The sequence below is a fragment of the Anabas testudineus genome, chromosome 21 (genome assembly GCF_900324465.2).
Source record: "Anabas testudineus chromosome 21, fAnaTes1.2, whole genome shotgun sequence".
Taxonomy (NCBI): Eukaryota; Metazoa; Chordata; class Actinopteri; order Anabantiformes; family Anabantidae; genus Anabas; species Anabas testudineus.
Window position 1 is genome coordinate 14,693,724 of NC_046629.1, and position 26,940 is coordinate 14,720,663.

Here is a 26,940-nt window from a genome sequence, read left to right on the forward strand (position 1 = left end):
TGAGCTTAATATGTGCACATGAACAGGTACTACGTGTTATTCATTTCACGAGAAAATTCTTCACAGGTTCCCACATTTTACTTATGAAGGCCTCGGGCATTTCTGTGTAAATCTGTCATGTTCACTCATTATCAGAGCTTGAAACCATGTGACCATGAGCTCAGTATCTGAACTATCAAGCATTTCAGGTCATATCTTATGATGTCGCCTGTCACCCAGTTTTTCCAGCGCCTTCCAGGCACTACAGACAATGAGACGAAACAGAAACAGATACACAGACTTTACTTGAAGGTGCTTTTCTATAATAAAATACCACAAACGCCGATTCCCACGAAAACATTTAATTGATTCGTTAAACATTATTTACACAATTCGCGAGGAACAACACAAGTGCAAGGTGACAAAACGTATTCCTAGACAAAATAACAAAACACTGCATATTTAAATAAAAGGCAAAAGTCTAGTCTGGTCTAAATTTTAAAAAAAAAGAATCGTCTAAATATGTGTAATGAATCAAGATGTATACAGGATAGGAAAGTGCTTCTCCCATAGATACTGTGTTATTACAATCACCTGCAAAACATCTCTATTCGTGTCACCGTTTTTCTCTGATGATAACGTTGCTCTTTGATTCCCTCTCTGGAACATTCAAGAGGTGGTACAGTATAAGGCAGGACCGGTCAGTCCCATGATTGATGCCCTAGCATTATCTGGGAAGTGCACTTCAGGACCCAAAAAGTCAACAATTCCCTTGGTTTACATTCTGGTTTGGATGCTGGGCTCCAATGGTTTGTGTTTACCAGGAATCTGACAACTTGGGACTAAATGTAGAGTGGACTAAAATGCTCAAAACATAAGCAGTCCTTATTCTATTATAAGTGATTTACTGCCTTGTTAAAACCAAATCAGTCTGAGCAAGGTTTGCTATTGTGCTCTGCAAGGCAGTAGAGTGCTCATGTTGATTGCTGTCACACATACTGGAGGGCACAGGGGATGAAGGAACTGCCTTAAAAGGGGGATATTCTGCTTTAAAGGCATCTGTGGCTGCTTTTGAAAAGCTTGTACTATTCCTTATTGGGTATGTTGTGCGTTATTACCCTATGCCAATGTAGCAGATGCAGTAAAAGATTTCAGGCACAATATCCACTTGTTCATAGATTACATGATAAGAAGGCAATTGAAACTGAGCTTTAAGTCCAGTCCAGCCCACAGTTCATACAGTAGAATTAATCGGTACGTGACATCACAGACAATTAATATTTATCAGCTTGAGGCTAGGCTGTTAGCAACAGTCTCTGTCCTGTATTGCAGCTATATGGTGCTTTACAAGTAACACACTTTACATGAACTGCAGCACAATGTAACTTCTATAACCCTATTGGAAATTTAAAGGGAAAAGAGCAAGTACAAAAACTTTAAGGCAACAAAAAGACATTCAGAAATAATTATTTTTTCTTTGTGCCAGGAAAGAAAAACAGTTGGGTTTTTTTTTTCTTTTTCTTCTTCTCGTAAATACAGTAGCGCTGCTTCTGGGGCATTTCACAATAATAATCACAAACTACCACAGCAAACAAGTTGACTAAAGACTGATCTGTTTCTGAAGCACCACTGCTAAATGTAAAAGTCCTATAAAAATCACAGGCCAATGGTGTTTGTAATGGGGAGATACAGTATGAATGATACAAAAACACTGTGACAGCAACTGACTTGCTCAAAGGCAGAGACACACAGTAAGGGGGGGGGCTTTACCGCTGAAATTATGAGAAGCTAAAAAGAGTTTGTAATAGTAGTTTAAAAAAACAAACAAACAAACAAACAAACAAACAGCAAACTGGCTCACTAAGAAACAGATATACCACAGGTGAACGTGTTCACATGCATTACCAGTCAGATTGTCAACCACCACAAGGAGATTTTATGAATTAATAGATATCATACATTCCTCAATCTCCTTCCTAGGATATATTCGATAGTTTGCCTGTTTTCACTGTTAAAAGTTCCAGCTCGCTTCTGTGTGTCTGTAAATTGGTCAAGCCAGGCTGTGTCAGTGAAAGGCACTATAGAGGAGAAAGTACTGCATCACAACTAGACTGACACATACTACATCAAAACAATGTCTGTTATTACATGGCCTCTTTTGAAATTTGTTCATGACAGGTGGACATTCATTTATTGTCCAAAACAGGGTTGAACTAGACTTCACTTCAACTCACTCAGTACAACTCAGTCAATTTTCAAAACATAAGCATTTTGGAATAGAGTATCTGATCAATTGAGTTTTTCTGTGGAGTATTTAGTTAAACAGTTCATGAATCTTGATTTCATTTATTGAACTGACTGAGCAGAAGTGGTAGTCACCCAACAGTATTTGAAATTACACCCCTTCACCAGCCAAAAAAAGAAAAAAAAAAAAAGCACACTTACACACACTCACTTAGTGACATCAGTGGCCCTCTAAACACAGATTGGACCATACGACAACATCTCCAGAATCACAGGATTACAATCCTTGTATTATTTCTAGCCAGAATACAGGGAATACAGTGGTAGTTATTGAAGCCCCCTGTTAATCTAGCTATTCTGCATTTGTACTGCAGACAGCTGGAAAATTAAAATACATTTTATTTAAATGATTGTTAGAAAATCATATGGATGGCTCAAAAAATTACAAAATTAGCAAAGAAAGAAATCTACTTGTAAGAATTCAGTACAAAGTTAAACATCTACAACATCAATATGTGTCACTAGTTTATATTTACACTGAATTAACAAGAAAGTAGCCATACAAATAAAAAGGTAGTTCTTGACTTATCCATCTCATGGTCACACTTAGTTTGAGATTTATTCTCTTTAATGGCCACTCTGAATAAAAGTTGTTGTATTTGGTTTAAAGTAGATGTTTAACCAATTATTTGTTTTTATAAATTTCTATTTTCTAACATTCATAAGATTAATATACATTTACTTGCTTTTTCTTATTTAAGCCCAACCCCCAGCCCAACACACACAACCACACGCACACACACACACACACACACACACACACACACACACACACACGCAATGATGCTCACTCAGACCAACACACACAGACACACACACAAACGTATACAGCCCTACTCTGGGGCCTCACAGTAATTCAGCTCTACAGAGTAGAGAGCCTGAAAGTGAGATTGCCACTTTGCTTTACTGTAGTTGGTCCGGGCAGTCAGGTACTCATTGCTGGTCTATGACGACTTCAGCAGGTTGCTAAGGACTGCAAAACACGCAAAAACACATGGTAAAGAAAAAAAAAAACAGACTGTAAAGATCAAACAAATGTAAAAGTATTACATGTGGTTGTGTTTCATGTGTGTTTATTTATGTGTTTGTCTGTGTCATACCCTGGGGATCTGACTGAGCCTCTGCTGCATCAGCTTTGCGTGCTGCTTCTGGATCTGCTTCTAGTTACAGACAGCGGGAGTCAGTCATGTGCAAAAGCGGCGGAGAGATAACACAAGGCACATAAGGTATCAAATGTAGATTTGAATTTCATATGCATATAGCTAATTAACTCCCTTTCCCACTCATTAGCATAGATCACTTTATGTTGTCCCTTCTGGCAAATTTGGCAGTGAGAGATTTATCCCACTTCTATAATTATGGAACCATGCAGCTTCATTGACCGTCACTTGAGTATGACAGTGAGTACACCCAGAGGGAATTTCTGAGGATGTTAATATATCTTCCCTCTAATTGCTTATTATCTCCACCATGAAAATTTGTTTCATTTTTTTCTGTGCATAACTGTTCATATCCGCACAAGTTCACTCTCCATTTATGGTCAAGGGAAAAGCTCCAGGCTATACACGCTGATGACGTTAGCAATTACATTCCTCACTCTCTATTAATAATGACTGAGTTGTCTGAGAAAATGGTTAAATAGCTCTGTTAAATATCTATTAATTACATATACATAATATGAGCTAACGTTTGCCCTGCATCACTCAAACCAAACAGCCTACTGTTCATGTTGACTGTAAATGCATGCTATGCTGAACTGGCAGTACTGCTGTTTAGGGTGTGTGTTGGTTTACTGTAATTGACAACACATTCTAAGGGCTAAAGCTGAATCGGCTATGTCTCAAGGAAGGATTGCTGATCTCCAAAAAGGGTGCTTTTTTAGATCAACCACCCATCCCAACCTAAGCTTGGCTTAAGAAATTTGTTATAATAACATAAAATACTTCTATTATGCAAGTAAACGATCTAGTCTCCTGCATGACTGATTCTTAAAGGATCTGGAGCTGTGTTGGCGGGAGACGTTAGTTGAGTCAATTACATTAGTCTTTCCACTTCTTATCAGTGCAAGTATCTAAACAAGCCCTCACAATGTGGGCACTAAATGGCAAAAGAAAAGCTAAATCTTGAGTCACAGTTCACTGTTTATGAAATTAATATGTAAAGGACCATCTTATATCAGTATATCAATACATTTTCCTTGGTTAGATAAGTATACAGCAAGATACTTACCCTGTCTGTTTTTGAAGCACAGTTGCTTCCTCTGATAGGTGAAGTATCCAGTGACTGCTCCCACAGCAGCCACACCAATCGCACACAGGATGCCTGCTAAAGTGCCGGAGCTGGCTTTTGTGGGAAACAAAAAAAAAAAAACATCACACGTGTACTCAACACATGAATATCATAGCATCTGGGAAACAAAAACTGTTAAATGTATTTCAGTGCAACACCTGTGTATGCATATCGTCATGTTCACTGTCACCACTGGGGGCCATTATGCAGCTGCCATAATGAATGGCAATTCAACCGCGGAGCTCAGTTACATGACATAATGTGTGAATGCCTGTCTGTGTACATGATGCATCATCTTACACCATCATTTTCTGATGCCCTTCTCACTCATGTATCCTATCATTCAGACTCATAAAAGCATTCAGAGAAAGCATAAATCTATCTGCACATGTAACCTAGTTACTATGACAACACTGAGCTGAATAGTTGTCATGCTGTGTCACACAGCATACAGCAAATATCTTTCATAGGCTATTAAGGGCACAAAAACTGAACACATACAATCTGCAAAGCTATTGTGATGATTGAAATTATTAATAGGTCTTGAAGCAGATTAAATAATACACCATTATATGTAAATGTACATCTGACATATCGGCACATATAACACGAAAATTATATATATGCACAAGTGATGGAGAAGTTGTAGATGAGAGGGTGGTGGAGTGTAAAGAGTGAGTCAGCAACTCAAGATGAATTAGGGAAAAAGTAAATCCAGTGATAAAAGAAAACAAGGGAGTGGCATTAGTCAGAAACATGCATGACTCAAGATCAATTAAAAAGAAAGGGAACGAAATGAAGCGGAATAAAACCTGTGAATTTTGTGAGTCAGTAAGAGGAAGTAGGTGGGTGCTGACTCAGGCATGTTTAAACAGGCCTGTGCCCAAATGCATAGCAAGTATCCATACTGGTCTGTCTGTTATAAAACGGTTTCATAAACACTCACAAATATAGCTTACATCACGGTGACATGTAGACGGACAAACTGACAGACAACACGCACTAGTGAAACCTAAATCTGTGGGAACTTAAAGTCAGAAGCCATAACCGCTATGATGCTGCTTGGCTACAGTCAGGAGTCACTGAATCACCTACAACTATCGAGTTCTCTGATGAATGAAAATAAACTGATGAATGACTTTTATAGTCTTAATACTACAGATGCTTCGCTGACTATCATAAAGTAACACTTTCCCACATCTGCAATTCCTACTAGATCTCCTATAAAACACTCTTAAGTTAACACAATAATCATTAGAAATTACTTCAACCTTTCAGTCTGTCACTTAAAGATAAAATACGCCCATTTGCTTCCTTTGCCCAAACTTGCCATTCATTGAATTGTGCGATGGTACTTGATGATGTTCAAAGGGAGTGTTCATGTTAAAAGTTTTGAAATTGTCATGCAAACAGCTGCAGCAACAACACATCTGCCTATGGCTCTATGCATAATACATCAGTTGGTGGGAAACTAAATAGAAGTATTACTCACCTTTGGCTTGAGGACTGTCTGTTAGAACAGAGGACAAATAAATGTTATTAGCAACATAGATGTCTGAGTCATCGATTATGTCAAATGTTTTAAACATGATTGTCCTTGGCGACGGTAAAACACAACTGAGTTTCGTTGGTACTAAATGTGACACTTTAAATGGCCGCAAACATGCACCTGTCATACCTATTGTACTGTCTCTGACTTCCAGTTTGGAAAACAGGAACGGATGTTACTATAATTTGTGGAAGAGCTTTAGAATTAGTAATCCCAACAGATGTAGCGTGACAAGATCAGAGGATTCATAAAGATGGGCAGTTTCAAACATTGTTTGAACTAAAACAATGCTGAGTCTTATATCCTGTTTTTATTGTCAGAGGCATGCCGGCAATATCCTGTGTGTTTCACCAGTATTTAGAACTACATAGGTCCTACGGCTGACTGGAATCAATGCAATCTGCACTGAGGATGGTGGAAAGGTATTATTTTTGTTGGTCTTATCATACATAATAATAAAAAAAAGTCTTACCATCTTCTTTGGTGCCAGTAGCTTGTGCTAGATAGATAAAGACAGAGAGATGAGTGAGAAAGTAAAAAACAAAGAGGAAAAGAATTAGGATATGAATGTGTTAAAATGCATGTAAAGCTCTATGACACACTTGGCAAATAAAGCAGAGAGGCAAAGAGCAAGATGTTTGCCTATGTGGTTGTGTTTATAATACAGTGGCATTAAAGGGTACTAACCAGTCTGGGAACATACACTCACACACATCCACATAACCCTGCATGTAGTGAAGTGCCCCTTCTGTACACGGGAGAGATAAAATATCTCAGCCACCCTCTACGTCTCCCTCTCTGATCTTTGTTTTGATCCATATGCAAACAACCCTGTCATCTTTCACGGAGCTGCCTGTGCCTGTATACGCCTGTGAGATCACAGCGGCCTCACCTGCCTGCTTCAACTTGACTAAGGCGCAAATAATAGGGCACTAAAGCGGAGCTCCTTTCACTAGATCATAATGATTATATAGACCGCGATGAATCACATGCTGGAATCAACGTAAGCACTTAGTGAAGCTGCTTCAGGAAAATCTCTTGTTCCCCAATTGCTGTCAAATTGTGGATGGTGATTAAACCTCCTTAAATGCGGGGGTAAAAAAAAAAAAAAAAAAAGTTAATGCCCTCTTTCTTCCTGAGAACAAAGCTTATAAAATTTGAATGGCATTTTAACAGTGCGGAGATCTAGAAGAAGAATGTATGTTGTTCTGTAAGGCGTGGTGTTAAGTTGTCAAGCACTGCAAACTATTTGGTAGAGGGGCAGCTTTGATACCAGACTACATGGTACAACCAGTAAACCAGGTGCATAAAGATAGCTACCTGTGGATTAGGCACTCACAGTAATGTTCTAAGTAATTATACTTAATGCTAATTACAACAGAAGTGTCACTGAAAGTGCGAGAGAAATAAATACCTCTTTTGTATAAAGGTAGAAAATGCACCATGATGCTTCAATTAGCTGCTACGTCCAGTAAAATCCATATTTTACCTCCTAACTTCATGTTTATATATGCAACTAACAATAATTGTTAGGATTTGAAGTGTATTTCAGTATCTTCAAATAGAATAATGAGCAAAACACGCTAAACCTTTAATGTCTGACAAGTTGTTGGTGCGGAGATGCTGCTGATCCCACAGACCTTTACCTGATGTAAATAAACAAGTTTAATCTCACTGCACCACACAGTATCAATGCAGAGTGATACATGAGACTGTGGTAAGTAGAAAAGATTCCTGATAGAAGACTGAACTATGCTTTCTGCTTTTTGGTAATAATAAAATCCACACTAATCACTGGTAAATACTAACCTTCAAGATCAACACTGCGGCCCTTTCCGGGATGTGGGTTTAACTCTGATAGAGCATCTTCTAAGTTAAAGCCATCAGCTGCAAAAATAAAGAGATATCATTAGTGACAGAAATGTAATATTAATCCCTATTGGGAAATCCTCTTTTTGTGTGCCCCGCCCATGAGGAATATTTTCCAGATGTTCAAAAACATGTCGTCTCTCTAGCACTCTATGCTACCCCACGTTTAACCATTTAATGATAATATCAACCATCAGACCATCACGTCCCCTAGGGAACGCCTTGCAGAGATTGTCCTCGATAAGGTCTAAGACACACTACCAGCTCCAGGGGCGTGACACTGATCTTGTGAACTAGTGTTGTTAAATTAAACAATAGCATCTGTCATACCTTACCCTGGCTATTCACTGGGGGAAAACCCGAGAGAGGTTGTGTGACTTATACAACGTGTGTGACTCAGTATACAAAGAAGCGTTACGCTGGGCGGGGCAAAGTCGGGTCAGTGGATGATTTTATAGCCGATACAGCCTCAGGGGTATAATTACTCAGTGACCAATTCTCTCACCATAAATTATCCTGGCAGTAAACCATAGCGAGAGTGCATTGTCCTCACTGCACAATTTATCACATATAAGTACAGTCGTGTTAAACAGCTAAGTCATGTTTTGAGCCACTCTGACACTCTCCTGTGTTCATGTCTAGCTGCTGTCTGGCTTTTCTAATCTAATCCTCTCTATCAACCCGAACACCAGCTCCTCTGTGCCATTGCCCTGTGCATCTGTTCTTATCTCTCTGCCCTTTAGTTTCTACACTTCTGCTTAGCTCCTTCTCTCTCTTCTCTCTGCCCCCACGTCTTTCTTCACCCTCCTCTCCATTTCTCAACTCTTTTAGCCCCCCCACCCCCACCCCCTCCCCGGCACCACCATGAGAGAAAACATCCCGTGCCCGCTGCCACGTGGAAGAAACCCTCCATAGCAACCACTTCCTTCACACTCAACAGCATCCCCTTCCTCAGTGGTTATCACTACTAAAGGAGAAGTCAAACATAAAATTAATCTTTTTGACTGTTGGGAAGGAGGATGTCCTGTTACAAATCAATAAAAAGACCAACAGCCACACTACGTGGGGCAGGAAATGCCTAAATTAGATTTGCTATAAAAGGAGGATATGAAATGAGCAAGAATTCAGCTTTGGGAATGGAGCACTATGGAAAAAATCCAATGATAGAAATGATTGTAGATTTTAGATAAGGTTAAACAACAAACACTTACTGATGAAATCACATTGAAGTCATAAAGGAGTTTTCCTTACTCAAACCATACCAGCCCTAATTTAGGAGGTAAACTCACATGAGCCACATTCCCACCTCATAACCTTCCTAACTCTCGTCTGTTTCCCATTAATTGGTTCAAGACATAGGGAGTTTCAGCACAACAGTAAAAAAAGGGTTTTTCATAAATCATAGTTTAATGCAAACAGGTAACATACAAGTAAATAAAGGTTTTAGATGTTTTTTTATCAGACGGTAATCATACCTTCAGGGGCATCGTTCTTTACTTCTTCTCTGCTATTAGGAACAATAAGATCAGCATAGTCATCCACCACATCTGCATTTGAGGTTGGATCTGTTGGTTCTTCCTCATCATCTCCTGCAGTTTGGTCTGGTTCTGATGAGGATTTATCATCAGGTCCACTCTGTTAAGATTGAATTATATAACAAATGAATGGACTGTATATATAAATATTAATATATCCTCACAGTAGAATAGAAGCTAGCATGGAAAAAATGCTATCTGAGGGTTGTTTGACTAGTGAAAATCTGTCAGAGTAGGTTAAGATGCTGTTTAAGGATTTATCAAAACTGCTACTGACCTCCTCTGGAGCAGGTGGTGCAATGGTGCTTGCAGAAGGTTCCTCCACCTCTGTATTATCTGTTGTCTGCTCAACCTCTGCATCACCACCCTCTGGATCTAATTCAGGTTTGAGAAAGGAACAGTATGAAAAGAAATTCAATGACAAAAATTAATATAAATTTTTATCAATGTTAATTCACAAACAGTGATAAAATCACTTCAAAGTCATAAAGGAGTTTTCCTTACTCAAACCATACCACCCCTAATTTAGGAGGTAAACTCGCATGGGCCACATTCCCACCTCATAACCTTCCTAAGTGATTTGTAGCTCTCGTCTGTTTTCCATTAATTGGTCCAAGACGTAGGGAGTTGCAGCACAACAGCACACAATAACTCACAGAGCGAGGATATCACTTTTTAAAATGACTGATGACAAAAACTTACAACTACAATCATTTTATGGGTGCTGCTGTGGTCAGATGACGACACAGTAGAGATCTAAGGAGAGATATGACCTGAAGACTGTAAAACTTTGGCTGCTGATTAACGGGTTTTAATTACAGGTACATTGCCCCGAATTGCTCTTGTAAGGTGAAAAGAACTTCTGAGAGAAACCTCTAAGCAATAATTTGTGATGCGCCATAGAGATTAGTTTTACTAAAGTGTAGATTTGTTCCAGAAAGGTTGAAGGTTGTATTGTTGCTTAAATTAATCAAATAAGGATTTTTATTTTTTATTTTTTGCCTTTGTTCGTTTCAGGTTCATTTTCCTCCAAATCAACTGTTGTCAAAGACAAAAAGCAAAATCACTGTTTAATGCAAACAGGTAACTTAAAGTAAATCAACTTTTTAGATATTTTTTATTAGAAGGTAATCATACCTTCAGGGGCAGGGTTCTTTACGTCTTCTCTGCTATCTGGAACAATAGCATCAGGAAATTCATCCACTGCATCCGTTGGTTCTTCCACATCATCTCCTGCAGTTTGGTCTGGTTCTGGTGTGGGTTTATCATCAGGTCCACTCTGTTAAGATTGAATTATATAACAAATGAATGCACTGTATATATGAATATTAATATATAGCACATAAACAATGCTATTTGTTTGACTAGTGGAAATTTGTCAGCGTAGATTAAGTTGCTGTTTAAGGCTTTCTCAAAACTGCTACTGACCTCCTCTGGAGCAGGTGGTGCATTGGTGCTTGCAGAAGGTTCCTCCACCTCTGTAATATCTGTTGTCTGCTCAACCTCTGCATCACCACCCTCTGCATCACCACCCTCTGCATCACCACCCTCTGGATCACCACCCTCTGGATCACCACCCTCTGGATCACCAATCTCTGGATCACCAATCTCTGGATCAGCTTCTGGCGCTGGAGATGGAGAGAAACATAGATGAGGGTAAGCACTTGATCACTTTTAATTAATTAATCATTTTATTATGTGGGCTTTTATGGTGTGTTTTGCTGTGTTTACTGAGGGTTGAAAGCAAAACCACATATAAACTAAATGGAAGCAGGAGGTAACAAAGAAAGAAAGAGTATGAGTATTTAATGTTATGAATATTTCAGCCACTATTAGGCACCTTTTGTTGTTGCTGCTTCAACCTCTGGGTCTGCTGCAGGAGTCAGTGATTCTGTGTCTCCATCGGCAGTATCTTCAGCTTCCGAATCACCATCTTCAGCAGCTGGTTCAACGTCATCAGCCGCGGGAGTTGGTTGGACGTCATCACCTGCAGGTGCTGCTAGTCCTGCATCATCATCTGAAGGAGTCATTGATGTAGCAGCAGGTTCAGCAGCTGGCTCAGGTTCATTTGCGTCTGGTGGTATTTCCTGTATTTGGCACATTTTTAAAAATCATATTCACATTACGATATTGTGCGGAAAACAAAATCTCCAAAGAACATTATCGAATTAAGAGTTATTTGATGGCTGAAATTAAATAATTGTAATAATAATAAATAAAGTGATTTAGAGCTGGACAGTAAAACAGGAAGTTGCCAGGATTTAGAATTATATATTAACTGCGTTAGAGCTAGTGTTACACTTGTTTCAGAGGACCTAAACCCTCTAGTAGGACTTGGTTGAGAACTGTACAGTATACAAACTATCCAAATGCTTCTTCTCCCCACCTCTGCTGTCTGTTCAGTTTCCTCATCTGCGCCTTGTTCTCCATCGAGTACTGGCTCAGTGTCTGCTTCAGGGGCGGAGGGCTCGGGATCTCCTGCTGCCTCCTCTGTTGGGGCTACATCATCTACACAGAAGAAAGAAAGCAACACAATAATAAACAAGTGTTAAGGGAACACTACCGGGACAGAGACATCTCAAAATTGGAGGAAACAAATAAAAGACTGTTCTAAAACAATGGTGCTTCTTTCTGAAAAGAAGTAAGGAAGCTATGGCAACCCAAAATCCATCCTAGTGTCTGTGTTTGAAGACTGGAAACTTGTCAACATCCTTATATTTGACTATATTATTCTGTGGCATTTACTGTTCACAAACAAATAGGTGGAAACATTATAAAACGTAAAAAAAAAAACAAAACAAAAAAACAAAAACCCAACAGAACCTACGACTGCTAACGATTTGTAACGAACCCATGTGTTGTCATTTAAATTCATTAAAATTGTCTGTTTAAATGGTTGTGACGTGAATTCAACACATTCTCTGAAGTGAGTATTACCACAGATAAAATCACACACCACGCAACACACACGCAGCCACACCCTGGCCAGATTGGTGCCTGATGTTAACGCTCCAACCACGAGATAGACACATCCATCACGCCTGACCTGCCTCAACATTATACGAAGTCTCGACCTCTCCACCGACATTGCAACTCTGTACTAATGAGAAAATACAAAGAGCATGTCTTTATTTTTTTCTGTGTGAGGTGAGCATGATGTGTGTGTGTGTGTGTGTTTCAGCCAGTGCTGTGACATTCCCCTGTTGCATGTGAGAAGCTGAAACAGCAAAACGGTGTGATCTGACTTGATCAGTGCTGATTTCAGCAGCACCATGATGCTGGTTTATCGGGGCTGTGGCTCCATCACTAATACTAGTACAACTCATTAAGTGAGAGATATAATCATCTAGATGTTATATTTCTGTGAGTGAGACTGTTAAAACTAGATTAAAATAGGTCGAACAAACGGCAGAAGTAAGGACTCATATCTCAATATGCTTAGATGAAATAAAAAATTCATCATCTTTTTAGCAGTTGTTGAGAAAGACTGCGGTATTTGCCAAGTGAGACTGCACAGGAGTCAGTGATGCCTCAAGGGAGAGTGGCATAAACACGTCTGAAGTATTTCCATCCCACTGTAAATCCTCCGGAGGTGAGCAGTACTCGTGATACTGTATATCCCTCAACACACACGCCACATGCACTCGTGCACCGAAACATGGATTTGGAGACATGCTACAGATTCATGCCCTCGTGACATGTCGTGGCCAACGCAGCATCGGCAACAAGCTCTCATTGTTTTTTTCACACTCCCTGTGATTCCAGAGAATCGGACTGCCCCACCTTATCACCCAGCATAAACATCAATCGCTTCATTTGACGCGTATTAAAAATACACTGCATGTGTGAGTGCAAACGTGCGTGGGCGTTTCTGTATCAGAAACTTTGTCACTGATCTACTGCGATAAGTCATCCGGGATAATGAGGTGAAGGTAAGTTTAGGTGTTATGATGGAAAACATGCCCATTCAACTTATTGCTGGTACCGTTTACCTGTTGCACCGGTACATTTGCTGATGTGTGTGTGTTTGCATTTTCTGCCTATTAATTGCATGCAACTTTATGAGGTATGTAACTTTCACATAACTCCCCAGTCTGTGTGCGTGTGTGTGTGTGTGTGTGTGTGTGTGTGTGTGAGAGAAAATCCCCATACTAACTTTCGCTCTTTCTGTTGCCACTCCATAGAACATTCTGTTCCCATCTATCAGTTTGCCATTTCCTTCTTTAACTCCCCCTGCTAGAAACACACTCCCTTACACCACCCACCCACCGAAGCACACATTTGCATTGTGCACAAACTCATAAAACACCTTATCTTCCCCCTTTCGGTCCAAATCACATGTACACACACATGTTCACTTTCACTCTCGCAGGTTGAGTAAGCAGTGTCCTGTTTTGAGTTAGTGCAGCAAAACTGCTGCATCTCTCCCTCTTTAACCGTCTCCTGCCTTTCCTCTCCCCTTTCTCCCTCTATGAAACTCTTTTCTCCCTCTGTTTCTCTGGCACTGCTTTGCCTTAAGGCTAATGAGTCATCTGCGTGTCTCTGACATGGCTGCACGCTATCATTTGGGACTTTACTGAACTGTTAAGCTGGGAAAAAAGGTCCCCAGAGCAAAACTCGTCAGTAAAACCAGCTTACACACGTGGGATAAATGATAATGCTGGTTACATCGTGTTCTTGTTGACGCTAGTCAGGCAGTTTCATACGTTGTTATCCAACAACTTTAATAAATATTGGTTCATCAAATAGAGAATTTTCATCAGGCATACAACTACTCAGGCAAAGTGGGAAGTCTGCATGCATTAGCATGCTCGGACAAACACCTCTTTTGATAAAAACGGAAACTGTTATGGCAGCAGATAAAAACAGGTTCCATGGGAAATGAAGCATGTGTGAATAAAAGGTACAACACATAAAGCAAATCGGTAAATCATTTACGCATATGTGAAGTATTAAGAGCTATTAATATTTTATTTGAAACAGGGAACCCCTTTCAGTGTGGAAGGTGCTGTGACAACAGCTGATACAGCTGGAGGCTGCACTTTAAGTGTTATGCATATCATGTTTCACGCACTTCTCATCACTTTCGGGGCTGTTGCGGCGCTTGATGCCGGTGCCACTGTTTTAATGTCACTTCCTGGAGAGCCGATTGATAAGAACTGAGTTTCTTTTCTCCCGTTGATTCGCCTTTTTTTTTTTTTTTTTTAAAACAATAAAGAAAAAAAAAAAGAAGTGAATCCAATTCGCCATTAGTTATGTAACACGCAGGACTGCACAATCCACATTATCAATGCCAGAGGGAGGGAAGTTTCTGCCTCTTCTGGATCCTGCTGTGAGATCGTGTGAGAACGCCTGTTGTGTGTGGTTGAATGAGTATTAATGCGTGTACATGCATGAGTGTGGAACTCATAGCCAAATCGTACCGCGACACATTACACCAGAAACTGTCTGTGCAAGTGTGTCAAGTACAGTATACAACAGCATTGTTCTGTCTGCCGTGGTTCTATTGTAGGTTTTTGGGACGCAAGTGCTGTGTTTATCCATGAACCATGTACCCATTAAAACTCCTTTCGCCCCCATGGGGGAGGACGGTGTGTGTGTTTAATTTATCCACCAAAAGAATGATTTATGTTGGTAGTTTTAAGTGTAAACATAGACAAGTCTGTACATACACACTTGGCACACATCACGCAGCACGTTTTTGCTTTCGTCCGCCTCTAAGATAAACATGTCTCATAACCGACTTATGGGCCCATTCGTAATAATGAACAACTCTGTTACTCCAACATGTTCTATACATTAGAGTTATAGGCCCACACCCGCCCACACACTTTCTCCCTCACACACAGATGCTGAGGGCCCTGGGGGAGACGAAGGCGCTGAAACTAGTTGCGTTGTTGGGTGTTGTCTACAGCTGGAACTGGATCTGGTTACCGGGACACTCCCTATCCTTCACGTCCATAACTTGCGCACGCCATACAGGATGTGCACGCACGTAAGCGACCCAGCACCCCAAATCTCACGGTATTAAGACAAATGTATGCAGTTGCGCTAACACTCTCACAGAGACTTGTTGTGTGTCTCAGTACACCAACATACACTGGGTCTACAATGAGGTTCCAGTTCAGCAATTAGAAAAAAAATGTTTTGTGGAGGAAAGGGGGGGGGGGGGGTTTAAATAAAATATGTGTGTGTGTGACACTGAGAAAGATATATAGAGAGAAGCTGGAACCACTCTTGTGGTTTACTAATAAAAAAAAAGTCAACCAGTAGAGTGACATTGCACCACATCACATCCCACTGTGCCAACGTTCAACTGAAATTTGTGTTTGCATAATGATGATGAGGCTCTCTCACTCTTTCTTCCTCCTGTATCGCTCTCGTTCCCTGCCCAACTGGCTACACGATGACTCTTTTATCTTCTTCCAGCATCGCCCCAACTTCCCCATTATTTTTTTTCCCAGTGTTATCTCAATGCTTTGCTTTTCTTTTCCCTCCCTCTGAGTTTTATTGCGCATTTGAACCATCTGAATTCGTTGCATGTGCCGGAGGGAAGGGCAGGGGCCCAACGGGTCAGCTGAAGACGAGGGAAGAGGAGGAGAGGGAGAGAGCAACAAAAAAAAAAAAAAAAAAAAAAAATGAAGAAGGAGAGATACAGAGAAGCCCAATTGTGATGGATGCATTTAGAAGGAACAGGGGTCAAATATATAGAATCACAGTAAAGAAAAGATGGATGAAAGAGAAAGAGAGGGCGAGAACAACTTATGCAGGAACAATAGGCCCACCACACCCCTGTGTGTCAAAATTAATGTCCAAACAGATAAGGCCACATCACATGACACACCTATTTCACTGATTATGTCTGGCCTGCACAGCCATGGACAATTACAGTCAGGAGGAAGAATGCAGAGCTTCTCTCTCTCTCCTTTTTTTTTTTTTTAAATTAATTTAAGCAGCACACAAATAAGCTGAATGGATCAAATGATCTGACAAGAGGGAAAGACACAGGCGCGATGAGCAATGAGGCAGACTGAGAGAGGAAAAGGAGAGAAAACACAAAAAGAGCAAATGATAGGTGAGAGCCAGAGGAGTGACGAATGGAGACTGAGATGAGGATGACCGGCAGGCAGACAGACAGACAGACAGACAACGAGACAGACACACAGACACAGACAGATAGATAGATAGATAGATAGATAGATAGATAGATAGATAGATAGATAGATAGATAGATAGAATATTTATGTGCAAGAAGAACAAATACATTTGCATATAACTGCATCCAGTGCAAAATAAATCCTTACCTTGCGCCTTGGCGCTGGAAGCCAACAAGCTCCCTAATAGCAGAATCCACAGGTATGACATCATGGGAACACGGTGTTCTGGCTGCGAATGAAGCTGGGACCAATCTCCCCCTTTTCTCAGCCTTTTAAACGGGACAATTAACCGGGCCTCGGGGTTTCAGGTGGGTCTGGAGGGCGTGTGCGCCGCCTGCGTTCTTGCGCGTCGGATCAAGTCTGTGGCGTCTCCAAGGCGCTCGGATGCTCAGCTCACCGGCACGGTAACGCGTCCTCCTCTCCTTTTGTCTGGATTGGAAGAGAGAAGGTCCAGTCTTTATTAAGGTGGGCGGGTCCTTTCTCCCAAATACAGGCAAGGCAAGCCGACAGCAGGGCTGGGTATGAGGCTGTGAAGGCATTCACATCGCCAGGAGTGATTTAGCCAATATCCTTCCGACTGTTACCAGTAATTTGCATTCGCGCTCATTTTTTTTTTTTATCAAGCCTGCTTAGTGCGAAACAGGACTCCACTCTCCAGAATCCCCCTGTGGATAATCATATTTCATTCAAGTAGTCATCCTATTATCTGTATATTATCTGTATGCGTTATTTAGCCTACTGAGAGCATGAAGCGTTCCTATGGAGAATGTGTGCGCCCCTTTACATCCACCTCTCCTGCACTGTGTGCTGAGTCCCCTGAAAGAAAAATATGGAGACATGTCTCTCTCATGAACTTCAAAGACCCCTTTCTGACATCATCAGCATGTCTGTAAAACATTTCCATATAGATACAACAAATACTAGTAACACTTCTTTTTTTTTTCAGCATTATAAGGTTGTTATTTAGTTGGATTTATTAAAATATCAATTATCTGATGAGTTCACTGAATTGCTGGGTTTGGTGACGTATTAGCCTGGTTTTAAATGTTAAATTAATGTTAGGTTTCTATTTGAGAAAAACCACACATGATCTAAACCAACCATTAGGTGGATCTGAAAAAGCATTTTCCCTTCATTTCCTGAAAACCACTTTTTAAGTGACTTCAGTGCCAAACTGAAAGGGTTGATTTTTTTTTTTAAACTCTCGACAGGTGGCGCCATTTGTGCATAATCTAATAGTCCACAAATATAATTCATCTTAATATGACGCCTTTAGGGTTCACGCTGCAGGGAAATGTGACAAAATAAAAAGTACAAGAGCAAAATGTCAAGTAATTACTACAGAGCAAGATTTTATAAAGAGTCAGCCGGGGTACAAAAACATCACAATGTAAAGAAAGCAAATAAAACAAGACTGTTAAAAAAGAAATTTATTAGTGTCATAACCACAGTGATTACAGAAACATACAAAAAAAATTATTTCATCTGTCATTTAACACGTTTATTATAAAACATATAAATCCTGAATTATTTCAGTCTTTCGATGGTTTATTCTGATCACCTCAGCTGGACACCTAAAAGAAAGCTGATTTATATTTTTATTTGTATGTATATTAAGTCAAATTGGAGGATCTAACAGATCCGTACTTAAAAGTTACCACAGTGTGGTGTGTGCATGTCTCAGGTCGATGCTTTAAACTCAGGCCTATTATTTAGTGCAGTGATGTAATATGAGGAAAAGGGTTGAGGCACAGTGGGCAGAGGTCAGCAACTGTGTTTCATGTCCTTCCACTGCTGCACAAAACCAATGTTTTTATTAAGGATATAAAGCCCGACAGTGGAGAAAAAGGCTCAACTATTGATCCGTATGTGTGGTGATTGTAACGGCATTTATGGCTGCACTTAGCAGATCAAGGATGTTTGTGAGGGTGCCATGTTTTAGTCCTTCATAAGGCCCCCCAAGAAGCAAAACCCACTGTAGCAAAAACAGCGTGAGACCTTTTTGACTGCCTTTGGCATAAAAGAGAAAAAGAAAACCCTTACCAAGATGTATAAAATACACTTCATGAAAAGAGGGGGGGGGTAGAGAGGAGACTGTGTAGTGCTTTTTAAAACGGTGGTCCATGTTTCCTCATCTTACAATTTGATTTCTAATCTGTTTCTGAGTGTCCACCTGTCATTCTTACTACCTAGAATTTAATTTATTTGAACATTTTTCCAGTATAACTCCTTGGAGCTGGCACAACAAAATATACCGGCTTTTTGACCAATGATTAACATAAACACTTCATTATCAATATAATCAATTGACAACTAAGTGCACTTTAATAATTTTGAGATCCTTTTAGAATCTCTAAAAGTCACATAAGAAAGCCACAGTTTGCTCCCATTTCTCTAAGGCAGTTAACTCTAAAATGTAAAAAGTACCATTCTCCTGTGGATTCTGTAATTTCAGGGTGATAAATACATGGAGAGGTTCTCACAGTGTAACTGTTCATCATTATTAGTGAGGGAATTTCCTCATGGACATGCTGTCAGCTATGAAACTACAGAAGACAATTTAGACAATCTGCAATATGAAGACTACATCAGAATGATAAGAGAGCTCCTTTTAAGGCACTTTCATTTAAAAGGCATGGGCTCATACAGTCACTCTGTAGACTTCTAGATAAATATATATGTATGTGTATGTGTGAGAGAGGAGAGAGGAAACAGAATTAATCTCTGTAGCTTCAATTTAACGCAGCAAACAAAGTGAAGGCAGTATTTAGGCTCGCATAGTCCATCTCCATAAGACTGATGGTCCCAGTCTGTACAATCTAATTGACTATTGTTTGGCGCAGAGTGTAATTGGTTAGGAAGTGTCTCACATTTTGTTGAAACACTCCTTGGCATTGGACCACACTTGGATTCCCTGAAAGAGTAAGAACAACAAGAGCAATTTTGAGAGGAGGACAACAAAAGTGACTAAATTGACATATGAAGAGTGGAGCTGATGATCACAAAACGTTTGGCATTTCTTTAAGCGGGCGAGCATACAAGAGCAAACAACAACTGTGGGGATGAAATAAAAGCACGCATGACCCCATACCTTCTTACACATGCTGATCTGCATAATGGCATAGCTGATGAGTGCTTCACGCAAATCTCTGTCCTTCTGCTCCTTAAAACGTTCTATGTCTGCCCAGGCTGTTCGCACAAACTCTCTGAAGGGAGAGGAGGCACAGGGAAGAGAAGCAGGAAACGGAATGAACGATATGGTAGCTAAATGCTACAAATCAAAGACAAATTGACAGCAAATCAGATCACATACAGAATAAAGAGGTGGTAGACACTTAGAGCAGTACAGAAGATTGATTCATGGTGGTGAAACCTACTGGCACTCTGTGTTCTTCTCCTTGACCATCTCCTCTCCCTCTCGAATGCTCTGCTCCAGGGCTGCCAACCTGACCTCCCTCTGCTCCTGGCTCTCCTGACCAAACAGTTTGCTGGTCATCCCCTTCAGAGAAAAGACTCGCACAGTCTAAACACAAACACACATACACACACAAATTAAAGTCTAGCACAGGATACATGTTTCATCAAATCTGATAAAACCTAAGAGGGTATAGCTTCTGTGTAAATGTGCATGATGATGTAAGACAAAGTGAGGTTGGTGTGTTACCCCAGTCGCTAGCTCTTCTTTCTGTTGTTTCTTATGGGCGAGGTCCTGAGCTGCCATCTCCAATTCATACTGGATCAACTCATGTTTCTTACATACTGACCTTGATGTGCGCGCGCGCGCACGCACACACACACACACACACACACACACACACACACACACACACACACACACACACACACACACACACACACACACACACATACACACACACACACAAGTCTTTTCATTAGAATACAACTAGAAATTTTTAAGAAATATGTACATAGTATTAAAAAACACAAGAATATTTGGAAAATCCTGCATCTGTAGCCTAAAGTCACAAATCAAGATTTCTTCTTTGAGGGACTGTCAAGCAAGGACCTGACTCAGCATCTGGCAGCTTCACCTGAATGCTAAGTTGATCCTTCCATAGTCTGAAGACGTTTGATCAGGAAGGACAGCAGCCAGGAAATTATGGGTGGCATAAGACGTCTGCACCGTGCTGTAGATATGTATCTCTCTTTAAACGTACCTGACAGCGTCAGCGTAGAAGAGGTATTCTTTCAGTTGGTCTGCATAGTGTTCTTCTTCCTCCAGAATGTCATCTATTGATGCAGCATACCTGTGCGCACACACACACAAAGACAGGTGTGAGTGTGTGACAATGTGTTTAAACAACCATGTGTGTATTTTAATGAATTATTATTAGTTACAAGGACTCTTAAATGAATGAAAGGAGTTTAGCACCGGTGGTAGAGAAAGTAAACACATTCTTTATTTAAGTCAAACTACTAACAAAAGTCCTGCATTGAAAATGTTAAGTGAAGACACAGTAAAGTGAACGCAACATTAGATTAATATTATCATGCACTAATGTAAAGCAGGATGTTACTGTTATAGTTGGTTGAGGTGGGTCTTTTTAACTACTGTATTTTGTTTCCAACTGTAAAAGAAATGTTTTCATTACAAATCAATGTTCTTATTACTCTCTCCATTAAGTAACTGATTGTTTGACTTGTATAAATCCTGCTGCATACATGTATTCAAATAGCTATTGATTTACTGTAGGGGCTCTTTAGACTGATCCTGCCTGTATGTTTCACTCACACATGATGTCATTTAATTCAGCCATATGATGTAGGGAAGTATTTCAATAGTGCATTTTTGATAGACATTAAATTACATTTATTCCTTGTTGAGTAGGGTTACAAATGGGATACAAACTTTTGGGGAATATGTTTGATGCGTTTTCTTCTTTTGTAGCCACTTTACTACAAACTAGATCTGATATTAAACTCATTTCTCTGCCGTTCTTCTGTGCTGCTGCACATGTGGGTGTGGTGCCCAGCGTAGGCAGGTCTGACGTGCAGGTTAGATTCATTCAGTTGAATCTTTTCTTTCTTTTCTTTATACCGGTAATAAGCAAATGTACATGTTATGATAACCATCAGTTTTATGCCATGAAACCAAGATACTGCTGCCACCCTAATGAAAGGGTACACTTTAATCTACTACTTACGTATCCATGTGGTGGCCAGCACTCTGTAGTCCATCTCCCATCTCTTTTTCTATAGCACTCCATTCACTGGGGACACAACGATTTCAGCACATTGTATTAGAATTTGTCTAGTTCGTCAATAACACCATAATAACCCTTAAGAGATTCTTATAAATCATAAGTGAAAAGACAAAAAGGTGCTCTGTATGCCACCACTCAGAATCAATGTATACAGTAAAAGATGCACCAAATCACAGCGTACAGCTTTTTAAATGTAGAATCCTCTTTCAGCTGAACAATATGGTTTTATTCATGTAGAAATAATAACAACAACACAACGGGTGATTCTCACCTAAAGACTCTGCCGTAGTTACCATGGACCTTGTAAACTCCATACAGCCTGTCTGCTACTCTCTAGAATAAATACAATCAAATCAATTATTATAAACACTTCTATTTTACAGGATTGCCTGTTAAGTAATAATATAATAACCACTCAAATTACTTTCTATAAATGTCAAAGGCTTGAAAGTGTTTGCTTGATACAGCTTTTAACTAAGCTGTTAGTAGCCATAAAAATCTATCCTGGTTCACAAATAAATGAAGGCAACACTCAAAGCACTGGGGCTCACACAAGTTAAACTACTAATAAGGCAGGGAGAGAAGAAAATTTCATTTGAAAAGTCAAAAATGATAAAATGATAAATGCCCAGGCCATTTTCTCAGGAGTTGGCAAACTAAATGTCAGTAAAATATCATCTAGCACAGGTAGCCTGAAAAGAGTCCCCATGTTACACAACACAATATACGAAATACATAAACAACTGGTAGAACCTAAGTAAAAAGTCAAATAAAGCTGCTTGTGAGCTCGGAAATGCCAAAACTTACCACTCGCACTCTGAGTAACTGAGCAATGACGGTGTTCAGTTCCTCACTGTAATGCTTCAGTGCTGTGAATCGCCTGGAGAACACAACGAAGAGCACATAACTCAAACAGTGAATCTATCAGTGCGTTTATATGCACTCAAGTAACAAGGGTACAATCAGCTTCCTCAGGTAGGCTGATTTTTTAACTGTCTTGTAAAGGGAACAAAAATAGTTTCTGTAATCAGAGTGAATTAGATGTTTTTTCCGAGGTAGATTTCTCCCAGAAAACTCTAAATAAGTAAATACTAAGTAAATAGCTAAGAGCCTTCCACTGAATATTTATTGCATGGATGATTCTTTTTCAGCTGGCAACAAGTTATTTAACCCTAACTGATGCAGTAAGTAGCTTCTCAATTCTTAAACAACCATGTCTGTTTTAGAAGGGTCAAATTATTGAATATATGAATCAAGCAAAGAAAACATCCAAGGAGATTGATGAAACTACTAAAACTGGGTTAAGAACTGTCCAATGGAAGAAGCTCATGTGGTCTGACGGTCCAGATTTAGCCTGTTCCAGAGTAATGGGTGCATCAGAGTAAGAAGAGAGGTGGGTTTAAGTGATGCACCCAACATGCCAAGTGCCTGATCTGGTGTTTCTACACTTGGTCAGTTCTAAGTTCAGCAACATTAAGTACCCAAACAATGAGGTCAACTGACTACTTGAATATAGTAGCATACTGAATATACTAATACTAAAAATCCATCAATGGATTTTTTCTTCCCTGATGGCACGGGCATATTCCAAGATGACAATGTCAGGATTCATCGGGCTCAAACTGTGAAATAGTGGTTCAGGGAGCATGACACATCTTTTTCACACATGGCTTGGCCATCACCTTTACCCTATTGAGAATCTTTGGGATGTGCTGGAGAAGACTTTGTGCAGTGGTCTGACTCTCCCATCATCATTATCATCATTATCATCATTATCATCAACATCAATACAAGATCTTAACAAAAAATGAATGCACCTCTGGACATGAATAAGTGTTGTGACATTGCAGAAACTTATGCAAACAATGCCACAGCGAATTTGCCATCATCAAAGCCAAAGGCTTTCTTTTGTGAACATGAACTTGTTCCCTGATTACCCAAGGAACCTGGTTTCTCTGAGTAACCTGGTTACGTAAGCACATGTAAACACAAGTCTCTGAAGTAAAACATTTCACCTATGTTTGTTTTACACCTACTTGTCTGGGTTCTTGACTCTGAACATGGCACTCAGAGATTTTAGTCTGGAGTCAGCCTGGCAGAAAACAGAAATGCACACGTTGAGTGGGTTTTATTTTGCATACACAGCATTTGCATAAAACAGACACCAACGGTGTTAGTTAACAATTCAGTTAAGCTAATCGAGAAGAAGAACTTATTGAACTTATTGGATGTAAAGGTTGTTAAGAAACTATATAATACCAATTAAACACTACAAACACTTTACCTTGTCTTGAAAACCTGTCTCCAAAACGGCCTCTCTCCATCCCTTTTCCTGAGGACATAGGATTGACAGATAATAAACATGTGACAGGACTGCCAGCTCTTTACTGTGTAAAGACTGGGCATTCAGCTGACAACTGAAGGGGCTGAACTAGTCTGAACATGCTGCTTTAACTATTGTGATTATTTACTGAAAACCCGTCGTGAATGATAGTAGGAAGACAAACCCAACATTGGATAATTAATCTTCATTGTATAAACTAGTTTTTCATGTAGGTTGTGTGAGGACACATGCAAATCACCAGGACAAACACATTCATTCAACAATTCTGTTCTTCCTCTGAACTCAGCGTTTAGATCTAACTTTGTATGAAACGATGCTCTTGTGCACTTTGTCCAGTGTTGCCTGGCGGGTTGCATGTGACTCCTACTTTTTGCTGTACTATTAGGTATTGTACAACAACAGCAGTGTGTGTGTGTGTGTGTGTGTGTGTGTGTGTGTGTGTGTGTGTGTGTGTGTGTGTGTGTGTGTGTGTGTTCAAAACTAATTTCCAAATTTCCCTTTTATACCTCAGTGAGAAAGCAGAATAAGATCTTGTCATTGGAAAGGACAGGATGTGATGCAACACGTAACAGGAAGTTTTCTAGGCCCACTCTCCGTCGCTCAACAAAGTCTGGGTCGAGGTTGTCTGCTGACAGCTTATGCCACACAAACTCTGCCTAAAAGAGGAAAAGTAAATATCACCTCAACATGTAGGCCTAGGCAGAAACAGAAAGTAAACTACCAAAAACGTACAGAAAATTTGTATTAGCATCAGCATGTAATGTCTCTATTTCTGTTAACTATACACATCACTCACCCTTTTCTCTGGCAGTGGAGGAATAATAATGTAGGGGTAGGTGACCAGGAGATATGCTCTGAGAAGCTCGAACTCACTGTAACGTCTCCACAGAGTGTCAGGTATGGCTGGCGTACCTCCCTCTTGGACAGTTTCAGCTGGCCTGCACATACAAGACAAAAAATATTGTTTGGATGTGGTAAGGCATTGTTAAAGCTTGAGACATAGACAATGAAAATTCCATATAGCTAAATTAAACTGAAATAGAAGTGACACAATGAACATAAATAACTCTGTGCTAGCAAACATAAATATAAATTGCAGCACAACTGTGATGAGGTGGTTGTGGTATCAATGCTTCTCTGTAACAAATCAGTAGTCTGCAGTATTTTGGAGGTAAAACAAAAAAAGTAAAAAAAAAAGTACTAGGTACAATCAACAACATTTACCCAGCGTGAAACCCAATTTCGTATTTCGCAACCAAATCATAGCAGCAGAAAACCAGATGGTCCACTGTCTGACATACCTTGTTTCTATGAGGTAGACAGTGTAGGTCTCCTGCATGTTAACCGTGTTCTTCCCTGTTCTCTTCTCAGCCTCAGTCACATTTATCTCCATTTTATTCAACAGAGCTGTCCCTCTTTCAACCATCTACACACACACACACACACACACACACACACACACACACACACACACACACACACACAAATACTATTAATTAAAGGGAAATAAGAACATAAGAGGTATGTGACAAATACAAGAGAGAACAGACAAAACATTGAGTAACTCCATTTCCTTTTAGTCATTTAGGAACCCCTTTATAAATCAGATGAACACACAGGGACAGCCTGTACTGTAGATTACAACACCGTGCTTCCTTAAACAGGGTTGTTGTGACAGGCGTGTACACAGCAGTGTAGACTACCACCCACCAAATGCCGACTATGTTTTCCTGCTCGAAAAAACGAAACAACGGCTATTAAAAGTGGCACTGCAGATGGAAACAAACCGAGTTAACGTGAAATACTATTTCAGATTTAATGCGAAGATTTAATAGCTAGCAAGCTAACGTCAGGAATTAAAGTTTACAAAGCAGCTAGCTAACGTTAGCATTGAACCACCATTAGCAGAAGCAAACGTAGCTCACTTTGTAACTCCAACAATACGTAGCAGATCTACTACAGAAGCGACATCAAACTCTGAGGCAGGGTAATATTAAAAAACTGCTATAACGCGTTTAAGCTTGTTGAAAATGTTAATGGAAAAGTCAGTTTGTCGGTGACGTTGACTCCACCTAGCTAACTAAAGTTAACTTCAATTAGAGCTGTTCGTAAAAAGTTTTCGTTGGACTTTTTAAACTGCAACCATGTTTGTTGTAGAGAATAACAAAGGGTACAACCGTGTTTATAATGTTGTTCTCTGATTCGGATGAATTAAGGTCGGTGTTACCGATCACAGCTACTTCTTCGCTACTTCCAGAGTCTGCCATCATCACCTGGCCGCTACTGTGTCAGCTGAGCTGGCAGAGCGTTTCCTCTACTCTGCGCATGCGCGCTCGTGTCTGGAGCCTCGGTTTGAATGGTGTGAAATCAGTAGCGCACAAAACTAAACAAATAAAAAATGTAAACACAATGACAAAGACGTGCTTCTACAACACTGTATATGATCTGTCTTTGACAATCATTCAATTCAATTATTTGATTTTTTATTTAAAACAAAATTAAATGGCAAGGACTTACATTTGGGTGCAAGTAGTTAGACCTGAATTGTCTTTTAAAGGCAACACAGCACAACAAAATTGTTATTCGCTTGTGTTAATGTGTAGGCTTTTATAATTGCATAGGATTCAGCCACATGGCCACATGATTATGGTGCAAACTGGTGTACATTTAAAGGAAGGGTTTCCTAAGG

At 39.9% G+C, this 26,940-nt stretch overlaps 2 protein-coding genes across 7 annotated transcripts; both read right to left on the reverse strand.

Annotated features, from left to right (window-relative positions):
- Positions 1–321: 321 nt before the first annotated feature.
- On the reverse strand, positions 322–17,136 carry si:ch211-39i22.1 (cell surface glycoprotein 1). 6 transcript variants are annotated; one of them, XM_026376279.1, is made up of 14 exons: positions 16,830–17,129; positions 11,912–12,033; positions 11,366–11,612; positions 11,134–11,153; positions 10,954–11,103; positions 10,663–10,804; positions 9,803–9,900; positions 9,466–9,625; positions 7,931–8,008; positions 6,594–6,620; positions 6,065–6,085; positions 4,513–4,626; positions 3,384–3,443; positions 322–3,256 (listed from the first exon to the last, which is right to left on the reverse strand). In XM_026376279.1, the coding sequence occupies exons 1-14, from the start codon at positions 16,891–16,893 to the stop codon at positions 3,228–3,230; spliced, it is 1,332 nt and encodes a 443-aa protein (XP_026232064.1). In that variant the 5' UTR covers positions 16,894–17,129; the 3' UTR covers positions 322–3,227. The 6 variants fall into 6 exon arrangements, with proteins under 6 accessions (XP_026232064.1, XP_026232062.1, XP_026232063.1 ...); XM_026376277.1 differs by having other exon boundaries at positions 6,065–6,082; positions 10,954–11,153; XM_026376278.1 differs by having other exon boundaries at positions 3,384–3,440; positions 10,954–11,153.
- A 958-nt stretch (positions 17,137–18,094) lies between these two features.
- Positions 18,095–26,565, reverse strand: snx4 (sorting nexin 4). Its single transcript, XM_026376869.1, has 14 exons — positions 26,429–26,565; positions 25,553–25,677; positions 25,048–25,189; positions 24,758–24,907; positions 24,192–24,239; positions 23,944–23,999; positions 22,715–22,787; positions 22,179–22,240; positions 21,848–21,913; positions 20,861–20,950; positions 20,347–20,446; positions 20,060–20,205; positions 19,774–19,888; positions 18,095–19,596 (listed from the first exon to the last, which is right to left on the reverse strand). The coding sequence occupies exons 1-14, from the start codon at positions 26,519–26,521 to the stop codon at positions 19,549–19,551; spliced, it is 1,314 nt and encodes a 437-aa protein (XP_026232654.1). The 5' UTR covers positions 26,522–26,565; the 3' UTR covers positions 18,095–19,548.
- Positions 26,566–26,940: the final 375 nt, after the last annotated feature.

Excerpts from the sequence above, each read along its gene's own strand:
- si:ch211-39i22.1 (XM_026376276.1), bottom strand. The coding sequence starts at position 16,893 with ATGATGTCATACCTGTGGATTCTGCTATTAGGGAGCTTGTTGGCTTCC. Across the intron at positions 8,009-9,465 it reads AAAGAACGATGCCCCTGAAG|CTGATGGCTTTAACTTAGAA; the intron begins GTATGATTACCG and ends TTATTTTTGCAG. Across the intron at positions 3,257-3,383 it reads GGCTCAGTCAGATCCCCAGG|TCCTTAGCAACCTGCTGAAG; the intron begins GTATGACACAGA and ends CGTGTTTTGCAG.
- snx4 (XM_026376869.1), bottom strand. The coding sequence starts at position 26,521 with ATGATGGCAGACTCTGGAAGTAGCGAAGAAGTAGCTGTGATCGGTAAC. Across the intron at positions 24,908-25,047 it reads CTCCACTGCCAGAGAAAAGG|GCAGAGTTTGTGTGGCATAA; the intron begins GTGAGTGATGTG and ends TTCCTCTTTTAG. Across the intron at positions 19,597-19,773 it reads AGATCAGCATGTGTAAGAAG|GGAATCCAAGTGTGGTCCAA; the intron begins GTATGGGGTCAT and ends TTACTCTTTCAG.